Source organism: Lynx rufus, unplaced genomic scaffold (assembly GCF_022079265.1).
Source record: "Lynx rufus isolate CCGP_SWC_20201006 ecotype Redwood Valley unplaced genomic scaffold, mLynRuf1.p SCAF_3, whole genome shotgun sequence".
NCBI lineage: Eukaryota > Metazoa > Chordata > Mammalia > Carnivora > Felidae > Lynx > Lynx rufus.
Window position 1 is genome coordinate 34,490,026 of NW_025814845.1, and position 27,427 is coordinate 34,517,452.

The 27,427-nt window shown below is 35.0% G+C and overlaps 2 protein-coding genes across 4 annotated transcripts in view; one reads left to right on the forward strand and one right to left on the reverse strand.

Annotated features, from left to right (window-relative positions):
- The first annotated feature begins 337 nt into the window (after nucleotides 1–337).
- Nucleotides 338–22,278, forward strand: GUF1 (GTP binding elongation factor GUF1). 3 transcript variants are annotated; one of them, XM_047091961.1, is made up of 17 exons: nucleotides 338–649; nucleotides 2,115–2,226; nucleotides 2,568–2,716; nucleotides 2,988–3,068; nucleotides 3,936–4,013; nucleotides 5,056–5,139; nucleotides 6,966–7,030; nucleotides 8,049–8,252; nucleotides 10,322–10,461; nucleotides 11,994–12,117; nucleotides 12,472–12,604; nucleotides 13,438–13,581; nucleotides 14,708–14,841; nucleotides 17,841–17,942; nucleotides 19,347–19,466; nucleotides 21,059–21,095; nucleotides 22,101–22,278. In XM_047091961.1, exons 1-17 carry the CDS (start codon nucleotides 485–487, stop codon nucleotides 22,236–22,238), a joined length of 2,010 nt encoding a protein of 669 aa, XP_046947917.1. In that variant the 5' UTR covers nucleotides 338–484; the 3' UTR covers nucleotides 22,239–22,278. The 3 variants fall into 3 exon arrangements, with proteins under 3 accessions (XP_046947917.1, XP_046947919.1, XP_046947918.1); XM_047091963.1 differs by lacking the exon at nucleotides 338–649 and adding an exon at nucleotides 674–791; XM_047091962.1 differs by lacking the exon at nucleotides 338–649 and adding an exon at nucleotides 784–872.
- A 3,119-nt stretch (nucleotides 22,279–25,397) lies between these two features.
- The window catches only part of GNPDA2 (glucosamine-6-phosphate deaminase 2), a 30,418-nt gene continuing 28,388 nt past the window's right edge, over nucleotides 25,398–27,427 (reverse strand). The window contains exon 7 of the mRNA XM_047091429.1: nucleotides 25,398–26,413. Coding sequence (XP_046947385.1) covers nucleotides 26,352–26,413 — 62 coding nt within the window. The 3' untranslated portion in view covers nucleotides 25,398–26,351. The remainder of the gene's footprint in view (nucleotides 26,414–27,427) is intronic.

Genomic DNA, 27,427 nt, shown 5'->3' on the forward strand with positions numbered 1-27,427 from the left:
TTCCCAGGATACATTATTGCAATCAATTCTACCACCCGTTTCCTTACAGGTGCACTAAAATATTAGCAATATTACTAACAACACGGGGACTCTATTTCGACTTTCAGACTTTCAAAAACAGTTGCAATATTATTTGCCATTTGATAGGAAGCTAAATGTCAACGCTGTTTCGAGCTCCAGACTGACACTGCTGGAGAGCGCTTCCCCTCACGTGACTCCCTTACAGCCCCGCGCGGAGGCACGCCGGCGTCACGACGTCGGGAGACGTGCAGGCGCCGAATGGCGGCGCTGCGTCCCCTGTGTCGCACCGGAGTCACTAGTTGGGCGGAGTTGTCCCCGGCAGCTTTTCTTCTCCGCCGGTGTGAAACGGTTTAGGTCTTTTTCGTCGGATCTTAGCCGGGGGCATCTTGTAGGAAATCGCGCTACCGGCGATGGCGCAGAACTGTCTCGAGGTGCAGACCTGACGCCTCCGTCGCGCGAAGGGATGTGGACTCTTGTGGGTCGGGGCTGGTCGCACGGCCGCGCGCTGGCAGTGTGGGCCGCAGGGACCGCACAGCGGGGGCGCCTGGAGCCTCTTCCCACGCCGACCCGTGGGGCCCCTGCCGAGTTCAGGGCTTGGGACAGGCTCTACACCTCGGCTGAGCGCAAGGTGACCGCCATTCGGCTCTAATTAACTCTGTTTTAAAACTTGGGAGGGCGCTCCTGGCGGATTTGGAAGCGTGAAGGGCTTCCTAAACTACATGTGGACGCAGGTTGCGATTCTTTAAAGGCGGCAAAGCTGAGAGCTCCAGGTGCGCTCTGGGTTCTGAATCCTCCACCACTCCCCAATGTGACCTTGGACAAGTCACGTTCTGACTTTCCTAGTTTGTAATGTGGGTAACTATTGTTTATTTTATGTGACCCCAAACAAACTTGTTTTCTGAGCCTTTGTTCTTGTGGTGGAGAAGGCACTGTTTGATAACTATGAAGACATACAGTGTAGGCAGAGAAGTAGAGTAACTGGATGCAAGTTATGAGTAATTGGAAAAAATAAGACTTAAATATGATTAATTGCCCTTTTCTAAAATGCCTGGGGAATGTAAAATGAATTTATGTTGCAATTTCAAGTTCTTAAAAGTGGTATTGCCCTGTATATCTTTTTAATTGAATGCCAGTTGAAAGATGAGGGGGAGGAGGAATCCACTGGGCAAAAAAATTAGGTTTAGTTTTTTTCTTAGAATTTCTTTCACATGTAAGTTGCACCTTCGTTGTCTGCTTTGTATTAGAACATTTATAAAGGTTACGAGTATTGTGGATTTCATTGTAATTTTCCTATTTTTAATGCTGGTTATGAAATACAGATTTGATTGGAAAAATAAAATATTTAGGGTACAAAAAACCAGACATACTCTACTTGTATACCCACTTTTAGCAGGTTGCAGTGAGTCTTCCTAAAGCATTAAAGATGATGTATGCAACTAAAACTCAGGAGTCACATTCTAAAATGTTTTTAAATTTTAAGTGATAAGAGTTTTTATTGTTTGTTTTTTGAGATTTTTTTGCGGATGTTAAAACTTTTTTCTCTGTCCAAATAAGTTGCCAAACAACAACAACAACAATTTATTTAAATAAAACTTTTGAAGATAATATTAGGAGCACAGGTTTTTAACTAGATATGATTGCTGGTTAAATGTATTATGGGGGCAAAGAATTTCCTTTTTTTTTTTTTTTCTCTCCTTAAAACATTTCTGTAGCTTTTGTTTGTATGTTTTTGTTTTTGGCCTCAAGAGGTTTTGTTAGACAAGGTGCTTGCTCTAAGCTTTTTCAGGAGCTCTAGGTGTCTTGGGTTCTTCATTCATGAAAATCCTTTTCTCAGTGGTGGGAATATTTATAAGGGACTCTTAATTAGCTAAGTTATCACCTTAACAGTGAAACTCATGTATTTGATGAGTGCTATGTTAATCAATTGTTTGTAATAAGAGTTTAGCTGTATATATCTTTATTGTCAGAGGAATAATATAAATGTTATAAATGAAATTGTTCAAAGAAGACAAAAGGAACATTTTTGAATTAGTATGTTTGTTTTCTATCATGCAAAATGTATACTCATAAATGTTTCATTTCTCTCTTTCTAGGAAAAAATTGACATGTCTAGATTCTCTGTTGAAAATATTAGAAATTTCAGTATCATTGCACATGTGGATCATGGCAAAAGTACTTTAGCTGACAGGCTCCTGGAACTAACAGGTATTTTCATTTTATAAATGGCCATGAGTGATTAATCATTATTTTTACCATGCTTTTTGAAGTTTTATTTTAATTTAATTTTTATTAAAAAAAAAAAACTTTTAGTGTTTATTTGTTTTGAAAGAAAGAAAGAGCTTGAGCAGGGGAGGGGCAGAGAGAGGGAGAGAGAGAGAATCCCAAGTGGGGATTCACAAACTGTGAGATCATGACCTGAGCTGAAAAGAAGAGTTGGATATTTAACTGACTAAGCCACCCAAGTGCCCCAACTGGTTTAATTTTGTATCCAGTATTGTGTTTTTTTAAAAGCTCTTAGAAGTATCAATAACTATTTCTATTTATAGGCACAATTGATAAAACAAAAAATAATAAGCAGGTTCTTGACAAATTGCAAGTGGAGCGAGAAAGAGGAATCACTGTTAAAGCACAGACAGCATCTCTTTTCTATAATTGGGAAGGGAAGCAGTACCTTTTAAATCTCATTGATACACCGGTAAGTTGAGAATTAATTTTGTCTTTATTACTAAAGTCAGCCTTGTATTAAGAGTGCAAACAAATCCTTGTTCAATTTTTGAACTGAACATTAAATAAACACTTAACTTTGCTTTTTGTTTTCTCAGTATTCTTATGTTTGAGTAACTTGTTTCACAAGCATCCACTAAAAAAAGAAACCTATTAACTTTCTATCAAGAGGAGTCAGTAGGTTTGGCATAAAAAAATAATTATGGCTAACTTCAGAAGTATCAATGATTTTTGTTCCTCAGGGCCATGTGGATTTTAGTTATGAAGTATCCAGGTCCCTCTCTGCATGCCAGGGTGTTTTACTTGTGGTTGATGCAAATGAGGTAGGTGCTTTTAATTTTATGTGGTGTGACGTGCTCCTTGGTTGTTCAAGAGATTTTCCTTAAAATATATTTTGGAAATAGAATGTTTACGCTTGAAAATAAGATTTATTGTATTAGTTAACCAAAATCATATGCTTTGGTCCTGTTAATTTGAAGTTTTATTGCACTAAAGCAGTCTGGAATGGACTAGTCCATATTTTAAACATTCTATGCTGATCAGAACTGTTAAGAGATTTATCCTTCCAAAAACTCAGTTTGTAGTAGTTCTTAATTTGGGGTTTTAATACTAATTTTTAGCAGACCTTGAAAATGAATTTATTTTAGAAGTCATTTTGGATAATTTTAAGGTAATAATTTGGGAAATGTTAGGTTTAAAGAAACATGCCAATAACATTACTAAGTTCTTTTGTGGTATAAAGATAAACATAAAAACATATTGAGTAATGATGTAAGAGTTGTGATATACTAAAGTAAGCTTTTGATGTATTTCAGCTTCTCATAAACTTTTCATTCTAAACCCGAAGGTATTTGTTGTGTTAGACCTTTCTTGATCTTTTCAGGGAAGGTCAAGGCCTACCTTATATGTATAGTACTGGGTTTTATAAACTGCACTGCATGAATGTGTTCTTTGGTAAGCTTTTAGGGTTCATGTTTCACGTTTTTGTCCCTAGTCCTAACAGTGTCCTCCAATAAACGTTTCCTGAAATGAAAGGAATTTTCACAAGGAATCATCCAGATGCATGGAAGTATAGATACCATAGTTCATACCTCTGCTTTTGGGGAAAATGTGTGGGATGGTATTATATTACAAGTTTTATGATAGTTGGTAGATGGTCATATCAGTATCTTGTGTCTTGATATTTCTAGGGTATTCAAGCCCAAACTGTAGCAAACTTCTTTCTTGCCTTTGAAGCACAGCTATCGGTAATTCCAGTTATAAACAAGGTAATTCCAATGAGACAACAATGCTGTTTACTATTTTACCTTCTAAAAGTAAATTTAGTGTTTGATTATTTGGTATACTATTTTTATATGAGGGATCTTCAACTCTATATTAAATATATTGGTAGGATTTACTTCTTTGAATTTGCACAGAATAGAATTGCAGCTCAAAGTCCTGTATCCTTACATGTAGTTTAGAAGACAGTCTCCCTGAATTACATGGAGGGATTGAGGGCTATTTCTGCAGGAAAGGAATATAGGCAGGGCAGCCAAAATATGTCTGTTACACTAAAGCATAGATAGGAAGGGTGCCTGGGTGGCTCAGTCAGTTAAGTTTCCCACTTCCACTCAGGTCATGATCTCATGGTTTGTGAGTTTGAGCCCTCTGTCGGGCTCTGTGCTGACAGCTCAGAGCCTAGAGCCTACTTTGGATTCTGTGTTTACCCCTCTTTTTGACTCTCCTTGACTCATGCTGTCTCTGTCAAAAATAAATGTAAAAAAAATAAAGCATGGATAGGAAAAGAAAAGGCACTTATAATCTTCGGGGAAATAATGTAATACATGAAACATAACAAGTGCTAAACTGAGCACTGTTGTTAAACCTTAACTTTTATGTTTTAAAACTAATAAAGAATCTTAATTTAAAAATCTGCATTGCATTTAGTTGAATTTTTTGATATTGGAGTTAAATTTAAAAGAGGCAAAGTTGCCTTACAGGTAAGACAGTTTGTTGCCATAAGTTATATCTAACTTATAAAGTCAGTTTACAGTTTGGTTGACAAATTGTTACTGAACACTTCTCCTGCCTTGAGTTGCCAGCTGCCTAAATTTTTTGCACTCCCTGCTATCTGCCCTTTGTTTTTCAATGGCTATACTTGTTAAAATTGTATTGCCTGTATCTAGGTTATTTTAACCCTTTTGAAAAGAAAAATAGAGGGATCAATTAGCTTATAAGTATGCTTTTAAATATTTCCAAATACTATTAATATGTAATACATTTTATTTTTACTGCATTAAGTAAGGCATAATGATTTTTTTTTTTAAGATCGATCTGAAGAATGCTGATCCTGAAAGGGTTGAAAAACAAATTGAAAAAGTGTTTGATATTCCAAGTGATGAATGTATTAAGGTAAGATACCCCCCCCCTTTTTTTTTTGTGAAGACATAGTTATACTTTTAAAAATCTCAGGTATTGGCCTAGTGAAATTTCATAGTATTTGAGAGTCCATCATTATATAAAGTTTCCATAGTTTTACAAAGTTCTTCATATTTCATTTGATCCTCCCAGAAATCCTTGTTACATGGTTATGACAGATAGGAATTTTCTTGTGATACAGTTGTAAGAATGTTTTTTTAATGTTTATTTTTTGGGGGGGAGGGGCAGAGAGAGAGAGGGAGACAGAATCTGAAGCAGGCTTCAGGCTCTGAGCTGACAGCACAGTGCCCAGTGTGGGGCTCTAACAAGCTGTGAGATCATGACCTGAGCCAAAGTCAGATGCTTAACCGACTGAGCCACCCAGGCGTCCCACTTGAGATACAGTTGAAAGAACTAAGGGTCAAAGATTTTATCCCATTCTTAAGAGTAAGATCTAGAGAGCTAATGTGCCAGGACTAAAATGTAGGCCTTCTGCAATTGATTGCAGTAGTATTTCTTGTTAGCCATTTTGTCCCTATGGAAATACTTCCTTTGATGAGCAGGTTCAAACCAATTTTAAGACATTTGTATGTGTTACAAGTCGGGGAGAGGCAGAGAGAGACACAGGCTTTATGCTCTGTGGAGCCCAACCTGGGGCTCTGTCTCCCCAACAGCGAGATCATGACCTGAACCGAAATCCGAAGTTGTATGCTTAACCGACTGAGCCACCCAGGTGCCCCAAGTTGATACTAGTTTCAATTTGAATTTTCATTTTCAAATGATGATTTAAGTGTTGAATAGCCACAACCAAACTGCTGTGCTAGTGCCTGTGTAGTAACTATGTTAGTGCAACAATGTAATGTTTAGCTCCCACTTTCACTCTTGTTTGATTTTTGAAAAGGCATATTTCAGGTGATAACTGTTTTTTATCTATTTAACCTTAACACAGTGGTTGATTACATACAACATTGTAATAACTGAAAAGCAGTATTTTTTTTTCCTTAGAGACAGATACACATACACAGAATTTAATGTTTTTTATTATAAAGAGGGACCTCATAAAGCAGTCCTGGAATTATGGTTTCATAACTTGGGTTATGTTTTATTAAAGTGTAATCAACTATTCTGATTTTAATGCATCTTTACAAAATTTATTCAGGTACTTATTTGGTAGGTGTCAGCTAGGAGCACAGCAGTGAGCAGAATAGACAAGACCCCTGTCTCAGTTCATCAGAGAGGCCTCCTTAAGTTACTTTGCATCATAGCATCTCTCTGAGAAAAATGTCTCATTGTATTTACATTCTCCTTGGGGAGACAGTCATTTAATAAGTAAAGAAAGAAGTAAGCATAGTGAATAATTGAATAAGACAGGTGTTGTCATGGATATTCGTTTAACAAATTGTGGTGTTTTAGGTGGAATGCCATACTTATCCACATATATTGTTTATTCTCTTCATGTGACAATCTTGAGATTTAGGAAAAATATAAATAATCATTTATTAGATGAGGAACTTGCAGCTCAAAGAAATACATATTGGTCAAAGTCATGCATTCCATACAGAGTCATAACTACTCAGATTTTTTAAAACTCTTAGACCACTGTTCTTTCAATACCATAATCAGAATGCTTTTGTAATTTAATTAAAGAACTATATAGAGTCACCCAACTGTAATGGAAGGATACTTGACATATAAGTTTTGTGCTTCCTTTTACTACTTTCTTTAAATTGATAACTGTTAGAATTCTTTCTTTTTTCTGATCATAAAACTCAGTCACCAGGTAGAAAAATAGTCTTTAAATGCTTTTTTTTAAAATTTAGATTTCTGCTAAACTTGGAACAAATGTTGAAAGAGTTCTTCAGGCAGTCATTGAAAGAATACCTCCGTAAGTATTTTGCTATTTTTCTATAGTTTGTTTGTCTTTAATGGTATAAAGACTGTCAGCCTGATGTGTTCTTTTAAATTTTTTTTTTTAACGTTTATTTATTTTTGAGACAGAGAGAGACAGAGCATGAACGGGGGAGGGTCAGAGAGAGAGGTAGACACAGAATCTGAAACAGGCTCCAGGCTCTGAGTGGTCAGCACAGAGGCCGACGCAGGGCTCGAACTCCGGACCGCGAGATCATGACCTGAGCCGAAGTCGGACGCTTAACCGACTGAGCCACCCAGGTGCCACCCAGGTGCCACCCATGTGTTATTTTAGATTAGCCCATTCTTGTGGTTGGAGAAGATAAGTTATTTATTTATTTATTATTTATTTAATTTTATTACCATTTTTTTAATGTTATTTATTTTTGAGACAGCACAAACAGGGGAGGAACAGAGAGAGAGGGAGACACAGAATCCAAAGCAGGCCCCAGGCTTTGAGCTTTCAGCACAGAGCCCGACCTGGGGCTCGAACTCCTGAGCTGTGAGATCTTGACCTGCGCCAAAGTTGGACACTTAACCGACTAAACCACCTAGGTGCCCCTATTTTTTTAGACATATTTATTTATTTTGAGAGAGAGGGTGCATGCCAGCTAGGGAAGGGCAGAAAAAGAAGGATAGAGAATCCCAAGCATGTTTCATGCTGTGAGCCTGACTCAGGGCTCAATCCCATGAGCCCCACTAACTGTGATATCATGACCTGAGCTGAACTCAAGGGTCAGGCACTTAACCAACTGAGCCCACCAGGCATCCCCTCATAAATCATTTTAAAACAGGCATTCATTTAAAAGTTAAGGTTGAATTAAAACTGATTTAAAAATAGGCATTGTACTTAATGGGAAGATGTTTTTATCTTGACAGTTATCAGCCTTTCTCAGGTATAAGAGTAAATTAAGCATAATATTTGAGTTGAAAATAGACATTTTATTAAGATTTTAAATTTGTTATGTGTGTGTGTTTTTCCTTATTTTTAATAGTCCCAAAGTACATCGCAAAAACCCCCTGAGAGCTTTGGTATTTGACTCCACCTTTGACCAGTATAGGGGCGTGATAGCCAATGTAGCGTTATTTGATGGAGTGGTTTCCAAAGGAGATAAAATTGTATCTGCACATACTAAAAAGATACATGAAGTTAATGAAGTAGGAGTTCTGAATCCTAATGAGCAGCCAGCACATAAACTGTAAGTAATCTGCAATAGTAATTAAAATACATTTGTATGTGTTTCTATCTCTGCCTTTCTTAGATTGGTATCCTTAGTCCCAATTTCATAACTCAGACAAAAAAAAAACAAAAAACTTACCATTAAATGCAATTAAATATTAAATGCTTTTGCAAAAGGAATTTCATGTGTGAAGGACAGTATAAATTTGATGTATTTTTATTCCTTTTGACTAGTTGTGACAAATTTTATGATCCTAGTGCACATTGGGTCCTATATTGATATATTTGATGAGACAGTGAAAGAGATGGTTCTGTCACCCATATATATCCACATTATACTGGGTATCAGTTTTGATACTTAATTTTTTATAATTAGATTTTTCAACATAAAAGTAGTGAAGAAAATTTGGTAATTCTTTTAGTATGGAATTCATGCTAAAACTTTGATTGGGATCCATGGCATGTGGGGTTTAGCGAAAAACTGAGTTCTGAGTTCACTTACAAATATTTGCCTGCCTACTCCATCAGTATTCTGGGTACTGATGGGATAAATCACCTGGTACATACTTGGAGCATTCTAAGGTCTTTGTTTCCTCATCTGTAAAAATTAAGGTAGTAAATTAAGTGGGTATATAGTCACACTTGATCGTTTAATCTTGTATGTCTAGGGGCGCCTGGGTGGCGCAGTCGGTTAAGCGTCCGACTTCAGCCAGGTCACGATCTTGCGGTCCGTGAGTTCGAGCCCCGCGTCGGGCTCTGGGCTGATGGCTCAGAGCCTGGAGCCTGTTTCTGATTCTGTGTCTCCCTCTCTCTCTGCCCCTCCCCCGTTCATGCTCTGTCTCTCTCTGTCCCAAAAATAAATAAACGTTGAAAAAAAAAAAAAAAAACTTTAATCTTGTATGTCTAAAACTAGCACTATTTTGCTCGTTACATTTTTTAATTGAGTCATAAAATCTATTTTATTTTTATTCTTTTTAAGTTTCTTTTTTTTTTTAATGTTTATTTATTTTTGAGATAGAGACAGAGCATGAGCAGAAGAGGGGTAGAGAGAGGGAGACACAGAATCCAAAGCAGGCTCCAGGCTCCAAGCTGTCAGCACAGAGCCCGACGCAGGGCTCGAACTCACGAGCTGTGAGATCATGACCTGAGCTGAAGTTGGATGTTTAACCTACTGAGCCACCCAGGCACCCCTTAAGTTTCTTTTTAATGTTTATTAATTTTTGAGAGAGAGAGCAAGACAGGACATGAGCGGGGGAAGGGCAGAGAGTGAGGGAGACAGAATTGGGAGCAGGCTTCAGGTTCTGAGTTGTCAGACTCAGACAGAGCCAGACGCAGAACTCGAACCCCCGAGCCATGAGATAATGACCTGAGCCAAAGTCGGACACTCAGCTGACTGAGCCACCCATGACCCCCCTAGTCATAAAATCTATTTTAATTTTACTCAAATTGAGGTCTCAGTTACATCATATAGATCATAACATTGACTATTACTGTATCTTCACTAAAGATTTTGGTACTTTATCCTAAATGTAAATTAGTTTTTTATCATGTAGGAAATTTTCTTAAAAAAAAAAAAAAGAACTAGAACTAAGGTAAAAACTCTGAAATTTTGGGATCTGCTCTTTTCCTATAAGAGGAACGTCAAATTGACGTCAGATTTATTTAAGAGTTCACATTTTTCTGCTTGGTTAAAAATCTATTTTTTTTTTTTAAGTACATTTGTGACACAATTCACTAATAAAATAGTGTTTTACACTATAGGAAGCATTTGGTGTTTTTGCACTTAGTTTTACTGTGTTTACATTATATTTTAGAAGCTGTTGTTTAATTTGCAAAGGTGGGCAGAGTCATGAAGAAGACCATAGACTTGTTGTGTTGCAGAGGTCCTTGATAATGGATTGTAAAGCATGGTATGTTTTTTTTGCTGACAATCCTTAGCATTGAGAATTGTGATATGTAATACTTACTTTGAATTAGACAAGGTTTTGTTTGGAAAGTGTAATAATTTCCTGGAAAGGTAGAGCTAATTATGAGTTTGCATTTGAAACACTAAAGCAGTCAATATTTCCATATAATAATTTTATTTAGATATGCAGGACAGGTGGGCTATCTGATTGCTGGGATGAAAGATGTCACTGAAGCACAAATAGGAGATACATTGTATTTACATAAACAACCAGTGGAGCCCTTGCCTGGGTTTAAATCAGCGAAACCAATGGTATTTGCAGGTGAGGAGCTCACAAATTCAAAGGATGAGGGCCAATTTGTTGTGTAAACTGAAATAAAAATTACTAGAAATACTCATTTTAAATAACAGCTAAACTAGAATTCTCTGCTTCTTTTAGATTTTTTGTGTCCTATTCATGTGTATTAGTTAATTTCATATGTGTAGTGAAACTTTATGTAGGAAATCATTTCCTAAACTTTTAGAACTTAAAAAATACAAGCGCTTAAGAAATAAGCTACCTGATGTATGAAAGAGCATAGTAATATGAATCTCCTTCTTGTTTTCCTAGAGAGTAAGTCATTACATTTGGAATATTTCTCTCTCTTTTTTTTTTTAAGTGTATTTATTTACTTTTTGCTGGTGGCAGTGGGAGAGAGAGAACATGAGTAGGGGAGGGTCAGAGAGTGAGAGTTAGTGAGGGGAGGGTCAGAGAGTGAGTGAGTGCGGCTTTGCCTGCCAGTGCTGAGTCTGACACGGGGCTTGGACTCGCAAACTGGGAGATCATGACCTGAGCCAAAATCAGCAGTGGGATGCTTAACTAACTGAACCATCCATGAGCCCCTGGAATATTTTTCTAATTAGGATGTTTTTATCACTAATTATCAGTGGACATTTACTGAGTGCCTTCCTGTTAGTTGGACTTTCTTTAATACTGTGCAGTGCTGAGGGTGCTTGGGTGGCTCAGTTGGTTGAGCATCTGACTCTTGATGTCCACTCAGGTCCTGATTTCCTTGTTTATGAGATCAAGCCCCTTATCAGGCTTCATGCTGAGCGTATAGCCTGCTTGGGATTCTGTCTCCTTCTCTGTCTGCCCCTTCCCCACCTCAAAATACATAAACTTAAAAAAAATATATTGTACAGTGCTAGTGTAGATAGTGGATAGTGGGGATAGTGTTACCCCTCCTGTGTATAACTTCACAACCTTTTACTACTGTGTGGTATTACAGACGTTTGAAAAAGAAACACCTGATTGAACGTCATTAAGTTACTCTATGCTGGGTATCTAGCGTTTGGTTTTCTCCATTTAGGATCTTGCACTGGGAAGTAGGAAGTTTGTTTATGCCCACTTTTAGGCAAAGTCAATCATATCTTTGGTTTTAATAGATTATCTGCCCTGAAGAATTAAGGATTTGGTGTAGTTTTTATTTTTGCTTGTTTTTTTATCTACTAATAGAGTTTCATTTGTAGCTGTGGAATGTCTTTAACTTTTGTTTCTTGAAATATATTTTTCTTACAATAGGTTTAATTTTCATGGTTCTTCTTTATTTTAATTATATTTGTGCAAACACATAAAAAAATCACTTGGAGTGTGAATCCAGTTGTAAATTCATAAGGCTTTGAAACTTAAAGATATTTAAAGCCAATGTAACTCAACATTCAGTTTTTTTTAGCATGCCAGTTCTTGTGGTCAGTGAAATATAGGGAGGGAAGTAATTTAAAAGGTAAATGATTAATTTTGATCTTGGAAGCATTGTATATTTAGCTTTTAGGCATATTTTCACATGTGATAATTAGAAATCATTGTGTCCTCAGGAATGTACCCTATAGACCAATCTGAATATAATAATCTGAAGAGTGCTATAGAAAAACTGACTATAAATGATTCCAGTGTGACGGTTCATCGAGATAGTAGCCTTGCCTTAGGTGCTGGCTGGAGGTAAGATTCTATTACACCGTAGTGTCAGATTTTTATTGAAAAATGAAGTTTAAGTGGTTTATTGCTCCTGTACATTTGGTTACTGAGGATAAGTTCTTGTTAGTGTAAAGCTAACTAAAACAACCATCTGCCTATTTCACCCTGTATTCATGTCCTGTGGGTAAATTTTATAGCAATTTTAAATAGAATCCCAATGGAAATTTTGAGTCCTATTTAATAACAGCATTTAATTATGATGTGAATTGCTTGAATGACTTTTGATTCTACCCTTCCTCCACAAAGTAAGACTATGCTCATCAAAGGAGCTAGACCCCTGAGACATAGATATTTGGAGCTTGGCTTTTTCTCCCCCAGGTTGGGATTTCTTGGACTTTTGCACATGGAAGTTTTCAATCAGCGACTAGAACAAGAATATAATGCTTCTGTAATTTTGACAACCCCTACTGTTCCATATAAAGCTGTTCTTTCATCAGCAAAATTGATAAAGGTACTGTTGTGAACCAGCATACATGGGAAAACTAAATACGTGTGTGTGTGTGTGTGTGTGTGTGTGTGTGTGTGTGTGTGTATGCGGAATGCAAGAGAAACTTTTTAGTACACCATTAGCTGAGTAGCTATTATGTGAGCTATTTCTTGATTAGTAGACATTAAAAATTGAATTACCTTATGACTAATGATAAAGAAGCCGCTTAACTAATCCATGCAGTATTTTTCTTAACCTGATAAAAATCTGTATATTGTCAATATTAGCCTGTTACTGAGAGTAAAAAGTAGAATTAGTAATTTAAATACTGTTCAAAATCTAGCACAAAAATGAAGAATATAATTTTGGTCATAAGTAGTTTATCTTATGAAAAGTGAAGCATTTATTGCTCTCTGGCTGTAGGAAATTTTAGATTTCAGGTTAATGATAGAGACAATACTGTATTCCATCTAAGTGGCAATATATTCATTCTAAACAAATTTTAACATTGGCATCTGTAAATATCTTCCAACAAAATTAACTTAGGAAGCTAATGCCTTATAATGGGCAGATTAAAATGTACTTTTACATCATACTATTTCTAAGTGGTACATGAGATGTGTTTAGTAAATGTCGATGAACACAATATATTACTTATGAAAAACTAAGTGGTTATAATTCGATAGTTTTAAAATATAAAGCATGTTAAGGTAATAGTCTAACCTTGAGGAATTATTTTGTTTTTATTCAACAAGTGCAATAACAAAATAAATGCTAGCATATACTGTAAAAATTGAAAATTTTCAAATGTAATTATTAAGATCTTGCTTAGCTATTGGTGGTTTTCTTATTTTTAGGAATACAGAGAAAAGGAAATTACAATCATCAATCCTGCACAATTCCCTGAAAAATCAAAAGTAACAGAATATTTGGAGCCAGTTGTTTTGGGTACCATTATCACACCAGATGAATATACTGGGAAAGTAATGATGCTTTGCCAGGTATAAATGTAATACAATTTAATATAAAAGTAAATTTAGTCCTCCCTAACTGGTTCCTGCTCAGGTTTTGAAAGGTTTCCTTCTGCAGAGCACATTGAATTTATAAGAAATTTTCACAAAGGTCTTATCTACATGTGTATATATAAAGAGAGAGGTGTATAGATATCTATACTTTTAAAATCAGTGATTTTAGGGGCGCCTGGGTGGCGCAGTCGGTTAAGCGTCCGACTTCAGCCAGGTCACGATCTCGCGGTCCGTGAGTTCGAGCCCCGCGTTGGGCTCTGGGCTGATGGCTCAGAGCCTGGAGCCTGTTTCCGATTCTGTGTCTCCCTCTCTCTCTGCCCCTCCCCTGTTCATGCTCTGTCTCTCTCTGTCCCAAAAATAAATAAATGTTGAAAAAAAAAAATTTAAAATCAGTGATTTTAAGTAAGAGAAAATAGAATTGCAATTTTGATCATCTGTCTTAATTTACTGAGTTGATAGTTTAGCAAAGGAAAGAAACTTGATGCTTATTTTTACTGACTAGCTGAAAGAATAATTTAGCCTTTTTAGTACTTGAAATTGAGGATAGTTTGAAGGATAACTATAATATTTGAGACTTTTGACTCAAGTTTTTGCCACATTGTAATAAATGACTTAATCCCCAAATCACAGTCCTCAAAACAAACCTATTGAAATACTCTGACCTGTATTGGAAAGAATTCTAAAATGATTACTAGTGGACTTGCACTTTAATTCTGTATTCACAAACTAGAAAACTTTGGTCACTTAATTTCTTTGGGCCTAAGTTTTTTTATTTGTAAACCAAGAAATTAGAACTTTTACCTTACTTATAATTACATTTGGTTTATTTTTGCATACTATGTAATTTTAAAAAGATAAAATTCTTAGATAAAGACAAACGATTAAAAGCTTTAGTAATAAATATGTTATATACAAAATAGTCCTCTGTATTATAAGTATTGTTTTCAGAATTCTAGTAGACCATTAAAGAAATATTCCTTCATTTTGCCACTCTTTATTAGGATTTGTAAGGAAATTTTTAAATTGGTAATCAACCTCTTTCTATATTCATTTTAAACCATTTAAATAGGTTATCATTAAACACATTTTTTTTCTTTTTTAGGCTCGAAGAGCAGTTCAGAAGAATATGATATTTATTGATCAAAATAGAGTTATGCTTAAATATCTTTTCCCTTTGAATGAAATTGTGGTGGATTTTTATGATTCTTTGAAATCCCTGTCTTCTGGATATGCTAGGTAAAAATTTAATGAGAAATTGAGATACCTGGACAATTCGTTTGAAATATTGACCAGCCTGAGTATTCTAATACTCTATTTATTTAATAATCTCTGCTCTCTTGAGGATAGTTGAGAAACCACTCTAAGGATAGAAAGTCTTGGAGCAACCTTGTAAGTGTTAGGGAGTACTCATAATTTGCTTGTGGAAGAATGAGTTCCTTTGATTCATCAAGCTATTACCCTGCTTTTAGGAAAAAAAAAAAATATTGTAGTATCCCCTTGATAAAAAGAGTGTACTCCCCCAGTCCCTTAGAATTATATGTAATTTCAAGAAGCTACTATGATGGAGTGCCCGGGTGGCTCAGTTAAGCGTCCAACTTTGGCTCAGGTCATGAGGTTCGTAAATTTGAGCCCCGTGTCGGGCTCTTTGCTGACAGCTCGGAGCCTGGAGCCTGCTTCAGATTCTGTGTTTCATTCTCTCTCTGCCCCTCCCCTGCTCATACTCAGTTTCTCTCTCTCAAAAAGAAATAAAACATTAAAAAAAAAAGCTACTGTGATCTCAGTGGCACATTTAATATGTATTTGTAGTTATGTAATTCTAAGAGCACCTCTATACATTTGGAAAACAGAAGTACATATTTAGTCTATAAAAAATGGTCGGTGTGCCCTTGTATCTGTGAACACTTTAATAACTTGTTCTTCCCTGGAATAAGTGGTCCACATTGTGAAAACCATGGTCTCATCCCCAGGAGTACATGGAGGAACAGCCCTCTAGAAGTGAAGGAAGATTTAATACTAAGTAACAACTCAATGCATAGCATTTTGGGAATAGTTTATATTGGGGTAAATAACTCTAGATGCCCTGAGTATCCTGAAATCTTAAATTACTGGATTATAAATATATTTTTATAAATATATATACGTTTAATTTGTATATATTTAATTTAATTATTTAAATTATAAATTATTTAAATATAAAATAAATTTAATATATTTAACTTAATTATAAATATATAAATTACTGGAATATAAATATATTGGAATACAAAAAAATATATAGAATATGCTGGGGGAGTAGAAGGGAAAATGAATATTCACATCTGTAAAAAACACATTCAAAGAAAAATTACAATACTCAAAGAACATGCTACAGTGACCTGGAAATTTAGCTTTATGAAAGGAGCTTTTTAATGAAAAAGTCATTATAACCCTTGATACAAAAGAGTATTCTTTGGGTGCGTTTGTATTGAGAAATTATTTTTTCTGCTTTGTCACCCAATATTTTTCTTCTTTGTCTTCTTTCAGACAAGAACTTAAATAAGTGGCAATGGGATTTAAACTAAAATGAATTGAGGCAGCATGTTATTAAACAATTACTGTAATTAAAAGATCACTAAGCTAAGTGGTTATAAATAACATTTTAAACAAAAGCCTGTCAATTGTAGTTTGCATTTGGATACCACTGTGTGAATTAAGTGATCTTAAAATCTTTTAGTTTAGAAACTTAAATTTCAGATTAAATGAGAGAACATGTTTAATTTTGAACTATGTAAAAATAAAATAATGCCAGCTTCCAGAATTGAGGTAATTCTTATGTTCAAAATGTATCTTTTTTATATGCAGTCAATTCCTTACTTAAAAAAAAATCCATCATAGCCTAGGTTATCGGCTTCTCGTGGATTGAGATTAGGAACAATTTCTCTTAAACCAAGTGGCAAGAATCTTCTGCAGCTGGGTCAGAAGAGGAAATTCCTTTCTTATATAAAGACTATATTGAAGCTGCTTCTGACACTTACTTTGATAGACCTGTTTGCCCTCAAACCCCAAGTAACCTTTTGGAATTCTAAATGTGTTTCCTTCATTCCAGTGGTACACTTGAATGAAAATTTTGAATAGAGGTTAGGTTTCCATTGGGCTGGCTTAGAAATACAGACATTTGTATAATGGCTTCTTTTGAAAAAATGAGTGAAGAAATTGTAAATTTTTGGAGCACAGAACATTTTTAAAGTTGTAAACAGGTGATATCTAGGGACTATGTCTAGGTCTTCTTACCTCTGTTTGTGTTCTGCATAGTACTTATGATGGTACATAATAAATGCTTAATAATGTTTGTTGAAGAAAAAGGATTTAGCAAAACTTGATAATAATCTGGTTTTAGAGAGTATGAGTATCAACTTGTCACCTTCCTGCTAAAAGCTTTAGAAACCAGACATTTGCAACTCTAGGCATGAGTTCGTTTTCCAGTTAAGACAGTTTAGGACTATCCACGTTCTTATCCATAACTGAAAAAACATGCAAGCATAATTAAAGTTTTCTTTCTCATTAGACCTCAGTTTTGTAAGTTAACACTGTTTTAATTGGCATGATAAGCTTTGACCATATTGTTTAATAGTAGACAGCTGATGCCAACCAAGTGCTTCTATGTGCTAAGCTAGGCTCTGTTCTAAATAGCTTTTTTTTTTTTTTTTTTTTTTTGTATTAGGTACTGTTCAAATGCTTTATATGTATTAATTCATTTCATCCCTAAAAAAGGAGACTCAAACTGAATAACAATATATGAAGTCCGGAAGTCTTATTTATGATGACTCTTTATCAAAGCCATAACATTTATTTAACTGGCAACAGAAAACTAAACAGAAACCCAAACTTAGTGAAATTCTGAGAATTAATATATACTATTGTCTACAGCCAACAAGCAGCTGTTGGGAGGAAACATTGGGAAGAATGTGACATTTGCCTTCATTGTCCCATTTTCCTAGACTGGCTTACCAATTTATTTTCCTTTCCCCCATAAAGCATGTTCCCCTTGCTTTTGCCTCTCATTTCATAAATGTGAAAAGATGAGGGAGTTTGTTTCTCACTCTGGTCATTTAGATTTGTTTATGTGAAATGTATGTTTAATATTTTGATAGAAAGTTGGGTGGAGGATAGGGGAAGAAAAAAGATGTTTTGCAAAGAGAAATAATCTGTTGGGAAGTATAATGTTTATCTACCACTTGGATATTTTTCCTTCATAGTTTTGATTATGAAGATGCAGGCTACCAGACTGCAGAACTTGTAAAAATGGATATTCTGCTGAACGGAAATATTGTAGAGGAGCTGGTAACTATTGTTCACAAGTAAGTTGAATAGAAATTAGCATTCATGGAATGTGAAAGTTACCACTTTTGACATGTTTTTAAATTATTGATCATTTTTATTTGACAATGACATTTTGAAAACTTAAAAGTAATTAATTAAATTTCCTTGTACTAGTTTCTCCTTCCATTCTTTTTCCATGCTTCTTTTTTCCAAGCTATTAAATATGAAAGAAGAGAATTATAGTAAAAAAGGATAGTGTCATGGAAAGAAATGTTTTCCTTACCAAAATAGGACAAAATAAATGATTTTTAAACTTCATGATAGGTTTAAAATTGAGAACAAGTTTTTATCTTCATAAAAAATTTTTAATAGTGAAAAATGAAATACCTTACACATTGAACAAATAGATTGATAAAAATAATGGAGCACTTGTTTAATAATCATGTTATGTTAAACCATTCTAAAACTATATTGTGGAGTACTGTTAAGTGACAAAAATGCCTACTAAATAAAAAGCCAAACATATATGTTCCAAACTGTAAAATAACAAATATAATATGTATGCAGAAAAATAGCTGGATGGATATATGTTTAACACAGAGATTCTAAAATGTTTAACATTGGTTTTCTATGGGTGAGGGGAATGGTTTTTATGTATGTTTTTCTAGATTTTCTGTAATAGGTCATGTTATTTTTGCAATCAGAGAAGTCCTATCATTCAGAGAGAAGCGATGTTTATGACAGATGAGTTCCATTTGAACCTCCTGAAGAAATCACCTTTATTGGGCACCTGGGTGGCTCAGTCTCTCTCTTTTTTATTTTTATTTATTTATTTATTTTTTGAGAGAGAGAGTGCAAGCAGGGGAGGGACAGAGAGAGGGAGACAGAGAATTCGAAGCAGGCTCCAAGCTCTGAGCTGTCAGCCCAGAGCCCAATGTGGGGCTCAAACTTGTGAACCGCAAGATCATGACCTGAGCCAAAGTTGGAAGCTCAACCGACTGAGACACCCAGGTGCCCCAAGGTCAGTCTCTTAACTCTTGATCTCCTCAGCTCAGGTTGTGAGTTCAAGCCCCGTATTGGTCTCCACACTGGGCGTGGCGTCTACTTAAAACAAGAAATGGATTAATCCAAAAAAAAAGAAAGAAATCACCATTATGTTTATTATACATATAGGCTAGAAAGCTACTTTGTTATTATTTTTCGTTTTGAGAGAGCGAGCATGAGCTGGGGAGGGGCAGAGAGAGAGGGAGACAAAGAATCTGAAGCAGGATCCACACTGCGCAAAACCCGATGCAGGGCTCGGGGCTTGAACCCGTGAACCATGAGATCATGACTTGAGCTGACACTGGACCCTTAACCTACTGAGCCACCCAGGCACCCCTAGAAAGCTACTTTAAATGTTTGTATTTAGGATGTGTAAATAGTTGCATTTTCTCTCTCAGAGACAAAGCACACTCTGTTGGCAAAGCCATATGTGAACGTCTGAAGGATTCTCTTCCTAGGCAACTGTTTGAGATAGCAATTCAAGCTGCTATTGGAAGTAAAATTATTGCAAGAGAAACGTGAGTTGAAATTCATTTTTGTTCCCTGTTTTAGAAATGATAAATGGTTGGAAATGCTATGACTTAAGAATGAAATAATACTGAAAAATTTAACTTCTCATTGGCCTAAGCTTTATTCCTACTCGGGGAAATACTAAACTGGTTTTTAATTCCATTTAATTAAGTGATGACTGTTATAATGATTTACTTAAATTTAACATTTTAAGCTATATTATGTATAATTATTAACATAATGGACATTGGTTTGAGGAATTGCTTTATTTCCACTCATTTTACTGAATGACTACTGAATTTCCTGAGTTAGGACTAGTGTATAAGCTACTAGCAACTGAAACTTTTGAAGAAGTTTTGAAAAAAAAGAATTGTTGGAGATATTCTTCCAAAAGACAAAATTAAATTATGATTCTTACTTAAAGCACTTAATATTACTTCCTCAGAGTTAGCAGAATTATAAATCAGAAAGATGAGAGAAGAATGCTAATGTATTAAGCTTTGCATTGTAGATTGATTGTGTGATTCAGTAGACATGGAAAATAGGCTAATTTATGTAGGAAACTGGTCTTTTTTATGATATGTGGTCTATAAATTGGGACATGGAATAAGCTGTTCTACTAGTAACAGTAAGTGCAAGAACTATCTGGTAGCATATTTCTTTCCTTGACTTCTGGGAAATCAGAAGTCTTTCCTTAGCTGGAAATTGCTATTCAGTTGTAGTTTAAACCCAAACTTGCATGTGTCAGTAGTGATGAAGTGACAACCACCATTTTTATATAGTCTTTGGATAAATTTTATGCCTGTATTTGTAACGAATTTTTCTTCCCTAACGCAATTTTGCTTTAGTTAATTGTTTCGAGTTTCATGAATACCCGGAGATTGGTCAGGAATTGATAACCAGGGAACATCCTGGAAAGTGCAATTTAAAATATCAAATAATTCTAATGTAAGTGTGTTGAAGTAGAATACCTTAAAGGAAAAAAATAGATTTTTATATCCTACGAATATATATAAATGGAGCTTTTTTCAAATTTCCTGTCTTCCACCAAATGCTATAGAAATTTCTTAATTCTTATCCTTTTAGAAGCCCTATAGAAAGATTAGTTTATAACTGCTTGAGTGGATATATTAAAATTTAGTTTTCCCAGAAAAGAGTTTTATAAAAATAATATATTCTTTATATTCCTAGTCACTCTTAACCCACATTTTGTAGAGTTAGTGATGCGATGATAACCATTTTTAAATTTTTTGGTAGTAGTGCTTAGTAGTAGTTTTAGGTTGAGCCAGAAATTATTTTGTATAATTCTTATAATTAAGGTCATATAATTAAGGCTTGAACTTGGCCTAATCAAGACTACACACAAGCCTTGACCTTTTTTTATTCTTAATAAAATTTATGTTGATGTTCATGCTGAATTCATTTTCTATTTTATGTCAAATACACCCAAATAGATACAAGAGCATTTGAGCTAATTTTAGTTACGTATAACATGATCATTTAAATCTTTAGTAAAGGAGAGATTGTTTTTGAAAATAAAGTACTTTTAAAGAGTGTAATGAAATTATGTAATTCTTATATAAAATTTCCTCTTTTACAGTGTGAAAGCCTATAGGAAAAATGTTTTGGCAAAATGTGTACGTATCGACCTGTATTCTACTTTGAATAATAGATCTATTTTATGGGTTTAAAGTCAAAAGCAGTATAAATATATTGGTTTCCATTGTTTTTACAATAACTTTTTATTTCATCTCTAGGTTTTTGGTTTTATTTTTTTAATGTTTATTTATTTTTGAGAGAAAGAGTGTGAGCAGGGGAGGGGCAGAGAGAGAAGGAGACAAAATTTGAAGCAGGCTCCAGGCTCTGAGCTTTCAGCCCAGAGCTGGACGTGGGGCTCAAACCCACCAACCATGAGATCATAACCTGAGCCGAAGTTGGGCGCTTAACCGACTAAGCCACACAGGGTCCCCTAGTTTTCTTTTTAAATAGGTAAATCTCAGGTTGACTAACATATTCATTTTGATAACATTCTTATTCCATCTTATTTATAAAAATTTCCTTGTATTAAGTACTGTGTAAGATAGTATTTTGTAACAGTTAAGATCAGGATAACATTATTGACCTAATTTCCAAGGAGAGATTTTGAAGACAATGACTGTGGGAAGAGTATGGCAGTTTGAAATCCACCTCTCTTACATTGCTTTGTTGAGGTGTCTTTTCTGTTAAAACGTTTTCTTAACTCAGTTATGAGAATTAACCAGTAAATGCCTTTTCTAAATCCTTAGCGTAGGGACTGGCACATTTGTGCCTATGTGAGTTTATTGGACTATAGATAAATGATGCAAAATTTCAAGACTTGAATCAGTAAGAGGATTGATAATTCTTCTCTGACATGCATAACATAGTACTAGATTTCATTGGTGAGTTTCATCTCATCCAAAATATAAATAAAGCCTTTATCATTCTTTGAGAAGATGTTAAATTAAGATCTATGAAAGGATTAGAAAGGTAACTGCAGATGTGTATTTCATGGGTAATAATTATAAGGTTATTGTAGTTGTGTTGATGTCTATATGTAATTGTATGATTAATTTTCTTTGGAGTAATTTGTTGGACTTCAAATTTTTAAAAATATTTTTCAGTATGGTGGTGATATTACCCGAAAAATGAAACTTTTGAAGAGACAAGCAGAAGGAAAGAAAAAACTGAGGAAAGTTGGCAACATTGAAGTTCGAAGAGATGCTTTTATAAAAGTTCTAAAGACACAATCTGATAAGTAATTGTTGGAAAAAAAATATAATGAATTTTCATAAATTAAAATTTGTGTATCTTTTTTTCTTAGTAACTGTATATGTTGACAACAGAGTGAAAATTATAAAACTTGCTTGTTGCTTTCAGGGTTTTTGGGTTTAAATAACCTATTAGCAGGGGCACCTGGGTAACTCAGTCGGTTAAGTGTCCTACTCTTGATTTCGGTTCAGGTCATGATCCCACGGTTTGTGAGTTCGAGCCCCACATCGGGCTCTGTGCTAGCGACTCAAAACCTGCTTGGGATTCTCTTTCTCTCTCTGCCCCTTCCCCACTCATTCCCCACCCCCGCCCCCTCAAAAATAAACAAAAATAACCTATTAGCTTTTCATTGAAAAGGAAGTAGTAGGTGGATAAGAGCTTGGATTCTGAAGCCATATTGTCTGGTTTCAAACTTCTGTTCCACCACTCACTGGCAAGGTAGATTGTTACTTAATCTCTGTTTACTCTTTAGTAAAACCAGGATTATACTATTATTTACCTCCATAGGTTGTTGGAAAGATTATATCAGATAGTATGCTTAGAATATTCAGAAGAGTGTATGACACAATAGTATGTACTTAGTGAATCTTAACTATTTTGTTTTCACGCATATTTTTTTTAAGTTTATTTTGAGAGAGCAAGCACACATGAGCAGGGAAGGGACAGAGAGAAAGGGAGGGAGAAAATCCTGAGCAGGATCCTTATTGTTGGGGCAGAGCCTCACATGGGGCCCCATCTCACGAACCAAACTGAGATCATAACCTGAGCTGAAATCAAGAGTTGGACGCTTAACTGACTCAGCCCCCCAGAGGCCCCATGAGTATTTTTCTTACACTGAAAGGCCCCATACTTAAGATTCTCTCTAGTTCAACCCCAAGATATTCTCAAAATCACCTTATCAATTTATTGTTAGCTGGATAAATTTAGATTTATAGGAGTTATTAAATAAAGTCAAATAGCATACTAGCTGGACATGCGCTGTTTAGTTTTTGTTAAAATCTTTATAAATATTTGGAACTAGACAATTTATATACACATCTAAATTAAAATTAAGGGTAGGAGCTGTCTTAATTTTATAATTAAAATGCATTTGGTGCAAAATGATGGGTATTTGGTATTAGCAGCAGTATTAATATTATTAATTGCTAGATTTCATAATTGAAAATTTGAGCTTTAGTTAATTTAGTTGAAGTCACACAGGCAGTAAATGGTTGTCATGCTTTAAAATATGTCCTTTTGGGGTGCCTGGGTGGCTCAGTCGGCTAAGCATCCGACTTCAGCTCAGGTCACGATCTCGCGGTCCGTGAGTTCGAGCCCCGCGTCGGGCTCTGGGCTGATGGCTCAGAGCCTGGAGCCTGCTTCCGATTCTGTGTCTCCCTCTCTCTGACTCTCCCCCATTCATGCTCTCTCTCGGTCTCAAAAATAAATAAACGTTAAAAAAATTAAAAAAAAATAATAATAATAAAATATGTCCTTTTAACTACCATGTATACCAAGTTAATGAACAAATGAGAGGGCAGATGGTATTACAGTAAGAGAAATAACTTAGCTATTTAATTTTGTCCTCTACCTTGAATGTACTGAATGATGTAAATGTCTTTTGGGGATAAGACTATTGATACATGTTATACTAAGGTTATTACATTATGAAGTAATTCTACAAAAGATAGGATTTATTAAAATTGTGTATAGAAGTTAATTACCTGTGATCTCATCCTTATATAACCTTAGATATCTTTCCTATCTCTTCTAGCTGTATTAGAACAGATGAAATATGAAATTCTGTAACAGTATTTTGGAAAATGGCAGTATATTTGAAACTAGAAGAGCATTTACATATAATTTCTAATACAGAGTGTTCTGTTCTACCATTACTTTCAGGAGAAAGAAGTTGGTACCTGACATGAAGTATACACCATGTGTGTACTATGTAATATTTGTGTTTTATTAGTAGGCATAGAATTTGGACACATTTAATTTTCTTCCTTTAAGCTCTGACTTTTTAGGAAGCAATTTTACTTAAAGTAATAAAATATATTTTTCAAATTTTTAAATATAAGCTTAAGTTCTCTCCTCTGGTCACTCTACCAAACAGAGCATTTTCATGGTTTAGAGTTGTGTGCCTTCTAAGTGTATCCCTGATAGGACCTTGCTATACTAAGATTTTTGCAGATACTACAATAATGTAAATGAGTATTAGAATAGCCACCATTTATTGATTTTAATACGTGACAGCCACTGAGCTGAGCTCCATAGGCATTGCGTCATTCAGTCTACACACAGTCAAGATACAGATACTATTACTATCCTATCTTACAGGGCAAGAAGCTCAGACTCCCACATTGCCAGTGTCATTGACAGAGCTAGGATTTAAACAGTGGTTTCTTTATCCAAACCCCACCAGTTCTTAGCTACCATATTTTATTGCCTTGTGGAAATATCTATTAGCCTTCTTAGTTCTTTACTTAGCAGCAGCTTGGCCTCTGAGCTAGGGAGCTAGAGTCACCAGAAATCAGTTTGCTTGAGGACCTGAACCTAAAACCAGCACCTAACATCAGGGACAGTGATGGTAAGATCTTCTAAACTGTGTTTCAGCTATGCCATTTAAAGCACAAAAGTTAACTACTGAACCATGTACTAAAACAGGTATCTTTAGCTATTTCACTATAATACTAGGACATTCTTAGTTAAGATTGTTTGTAGTAAACGGTACAATTTTATTACCAGGTGTGTGACTGGAAGATTATACTGACATACTAGTCATTTAAAGACCATTTGTAACACTTAAGGTTATTATAACTGCATTACCTGTAATTAAAGGAGCGTATTTTATTTTAAATGTTATATTTATTTTTGTTTAATTTTTATTGTTAATACATTTCAATCACATTTCAATTAAGGTATGCTTAATTAAGTATGTTAAATAATGTTCTTCTAGGTGCAAAATATGCAGAAGGGAGTGTTTTTTATTCCCCAAGGAGTGACTAAGAAATTATAGGTAGAATCATTGCCTTTTCACTTAGATCTCCCCAAATGCATGATGGCAACAAACAAAAATAAATGCAGGCTCAATACAACTATTAATGTTGGAATCTCTCAGATGTGTGTATTCAGTTTCACTTCTGGAAATAAAATTTAGATAGCATTTGTTTATTATAAGCTTTATTTGAATTAAAGATAGAAAACAATATAGTTTTATTTGCAGTTTAATGATGCAAGTTGTTAATGGCAATCTAAAATAGTTTACAGTAATTCCTTTTATATATACTTTATCATGTTATCTTTTTAGACATATAAGTAAGGAATAAAGCTAATCATTTATGAAGTTTAACAATAATCAGAAAATTGTCTTCAAAAGGATTTCCTTAAGAGTGTTGCTAGGTATAAAGTTCATAATTGCCAAAATACTTATTAAAAGCATGAACCCAAGTCATTAAATAAAAATAAGAGCACATTTGTAAAAAAAGTGCTGTAGAAGGTGGTGCACAAAAATCATGCACTTATACATACTTTCCAAAAGGACGTAAACTGTACTTTTAGGCACTGTCATTTCTTCAGATTTTCTGTTCCAACAATATACAGCAGGACTTTTCACGTCCAGATGCCACTGCAGGAAGGGGCTAAGGCAACCACGTGCAGAAAAGCTTGTGTGTAATGCACAGAAAATACAAAGATTACATTCCAAAACTAAAGGTTTGCAATGATTTTTTGAGATCTGAAAGGTGGAGTGTCTTTATGTGATTAAAAAATAAAATTCTTGAGAATGCCACCAGATTCATATGAATGATACTTGATGTATATTCTTCACATTTAAAATGACTTGAAATTTTTAAACAGACATTTCATTTCTGCACTGTTTTATAGAGTGGCTGTGTGGCTTCTGTACTTTACAATAACAGCTACTTGTGAGAGCCAACTACTTCTCCTAAACCTTAGTATAAAATGGACACATTGTAAATATGGAATGTTTAACATATAGGTATTGGACTTCAAAAATGACAGTCTTCAAAAAATCCCCATGTTTTATCATATTGCATAGCTGAAAATTCATCTACTTATAAAAGTGTTCTGTTCATTCAAGCAGAATTTTGCTCCAATCTCCTTCAATTTCCTTCTTTCATACTGTATAGTGGATCCACAAGTTTATTGTGCACATGCATTAAACCTTAAAGAAAAAAAGCACAGTTCTAGTTTTATTTTTAATTTTGAATTATATCTCATTTACTTTAGAAAAAAGAAGAGTTTATAAGACACAATAAGTATATCATTTCCTGTCTGATACAGAATAAAGTTTTATTGAAAAATGAAAATAGAAATGTTCTATAATGGTTAGTTGTAACTACCTAGCAAACAGCAATTTACAGTATTTATGGAGCTGTAGATCTAGGATGTGTACAGATTCTTTGGGAGTAACCAGAAGTAGAAGCAGTTCTTGTCTTCAGAGCTTCAGTATGACAAAAATAACAAATGTGAATAGTGACTTGATGAATACACTTTAATTATATCTGTAAGTGTGTTGAATTTGATCCTCTGGCATTTCCTCTACCAGACTCCAGCTAGGGACAGAACTGTTGTTACACTAGGATAGTATTACCCTATTCATTCATCTGGCAAATTATTTTCCATTATTTTGGCGTGTGTGTTTATAGTAATAAGCCACACTGAAGGAAGTTAGTGAAAAAAAAATCCAAGGTACTATTAAAAAGTTGGACAATCCAGGGGCGCCTAGGTGGCTCAGTCGGTTAAGCGTCCGACTTCGGCTCAGGTCATGATCTCACGGTTTGTGGGTTTGAGCCCCGCGTCGGGCTCTGTGCTGACAGCTCAGAGCCTGGAGCCTGTTTCAGATTCTGTGTCTCCCTCTCTTTCTGCCCCTTCCCCACTTGCACTCTGTCTCTCTGTGTCTCAAAAATAAATAAACATTAAAAAAAAAAGTTGGACAATCCATATTTAAACGTTAACAAAAGAGTTAAACTTAGAATACAAGAAAAAATAGAGCAGTCAGTACTGAGCCGTCTCTGACTCCCAAGTGCTGAGAACTGGAAGCTGCCCACCTGGCAGAAATCAAGTACAGCCCCAACTCTTAGGATGTAACAGAGCTAGAGACGGTTCAAGGAGTCTTTGAATCTCCCACATTAATATACGAATGTGTGTGAGCATGTGTGCATTTTTTTCTGAGGAC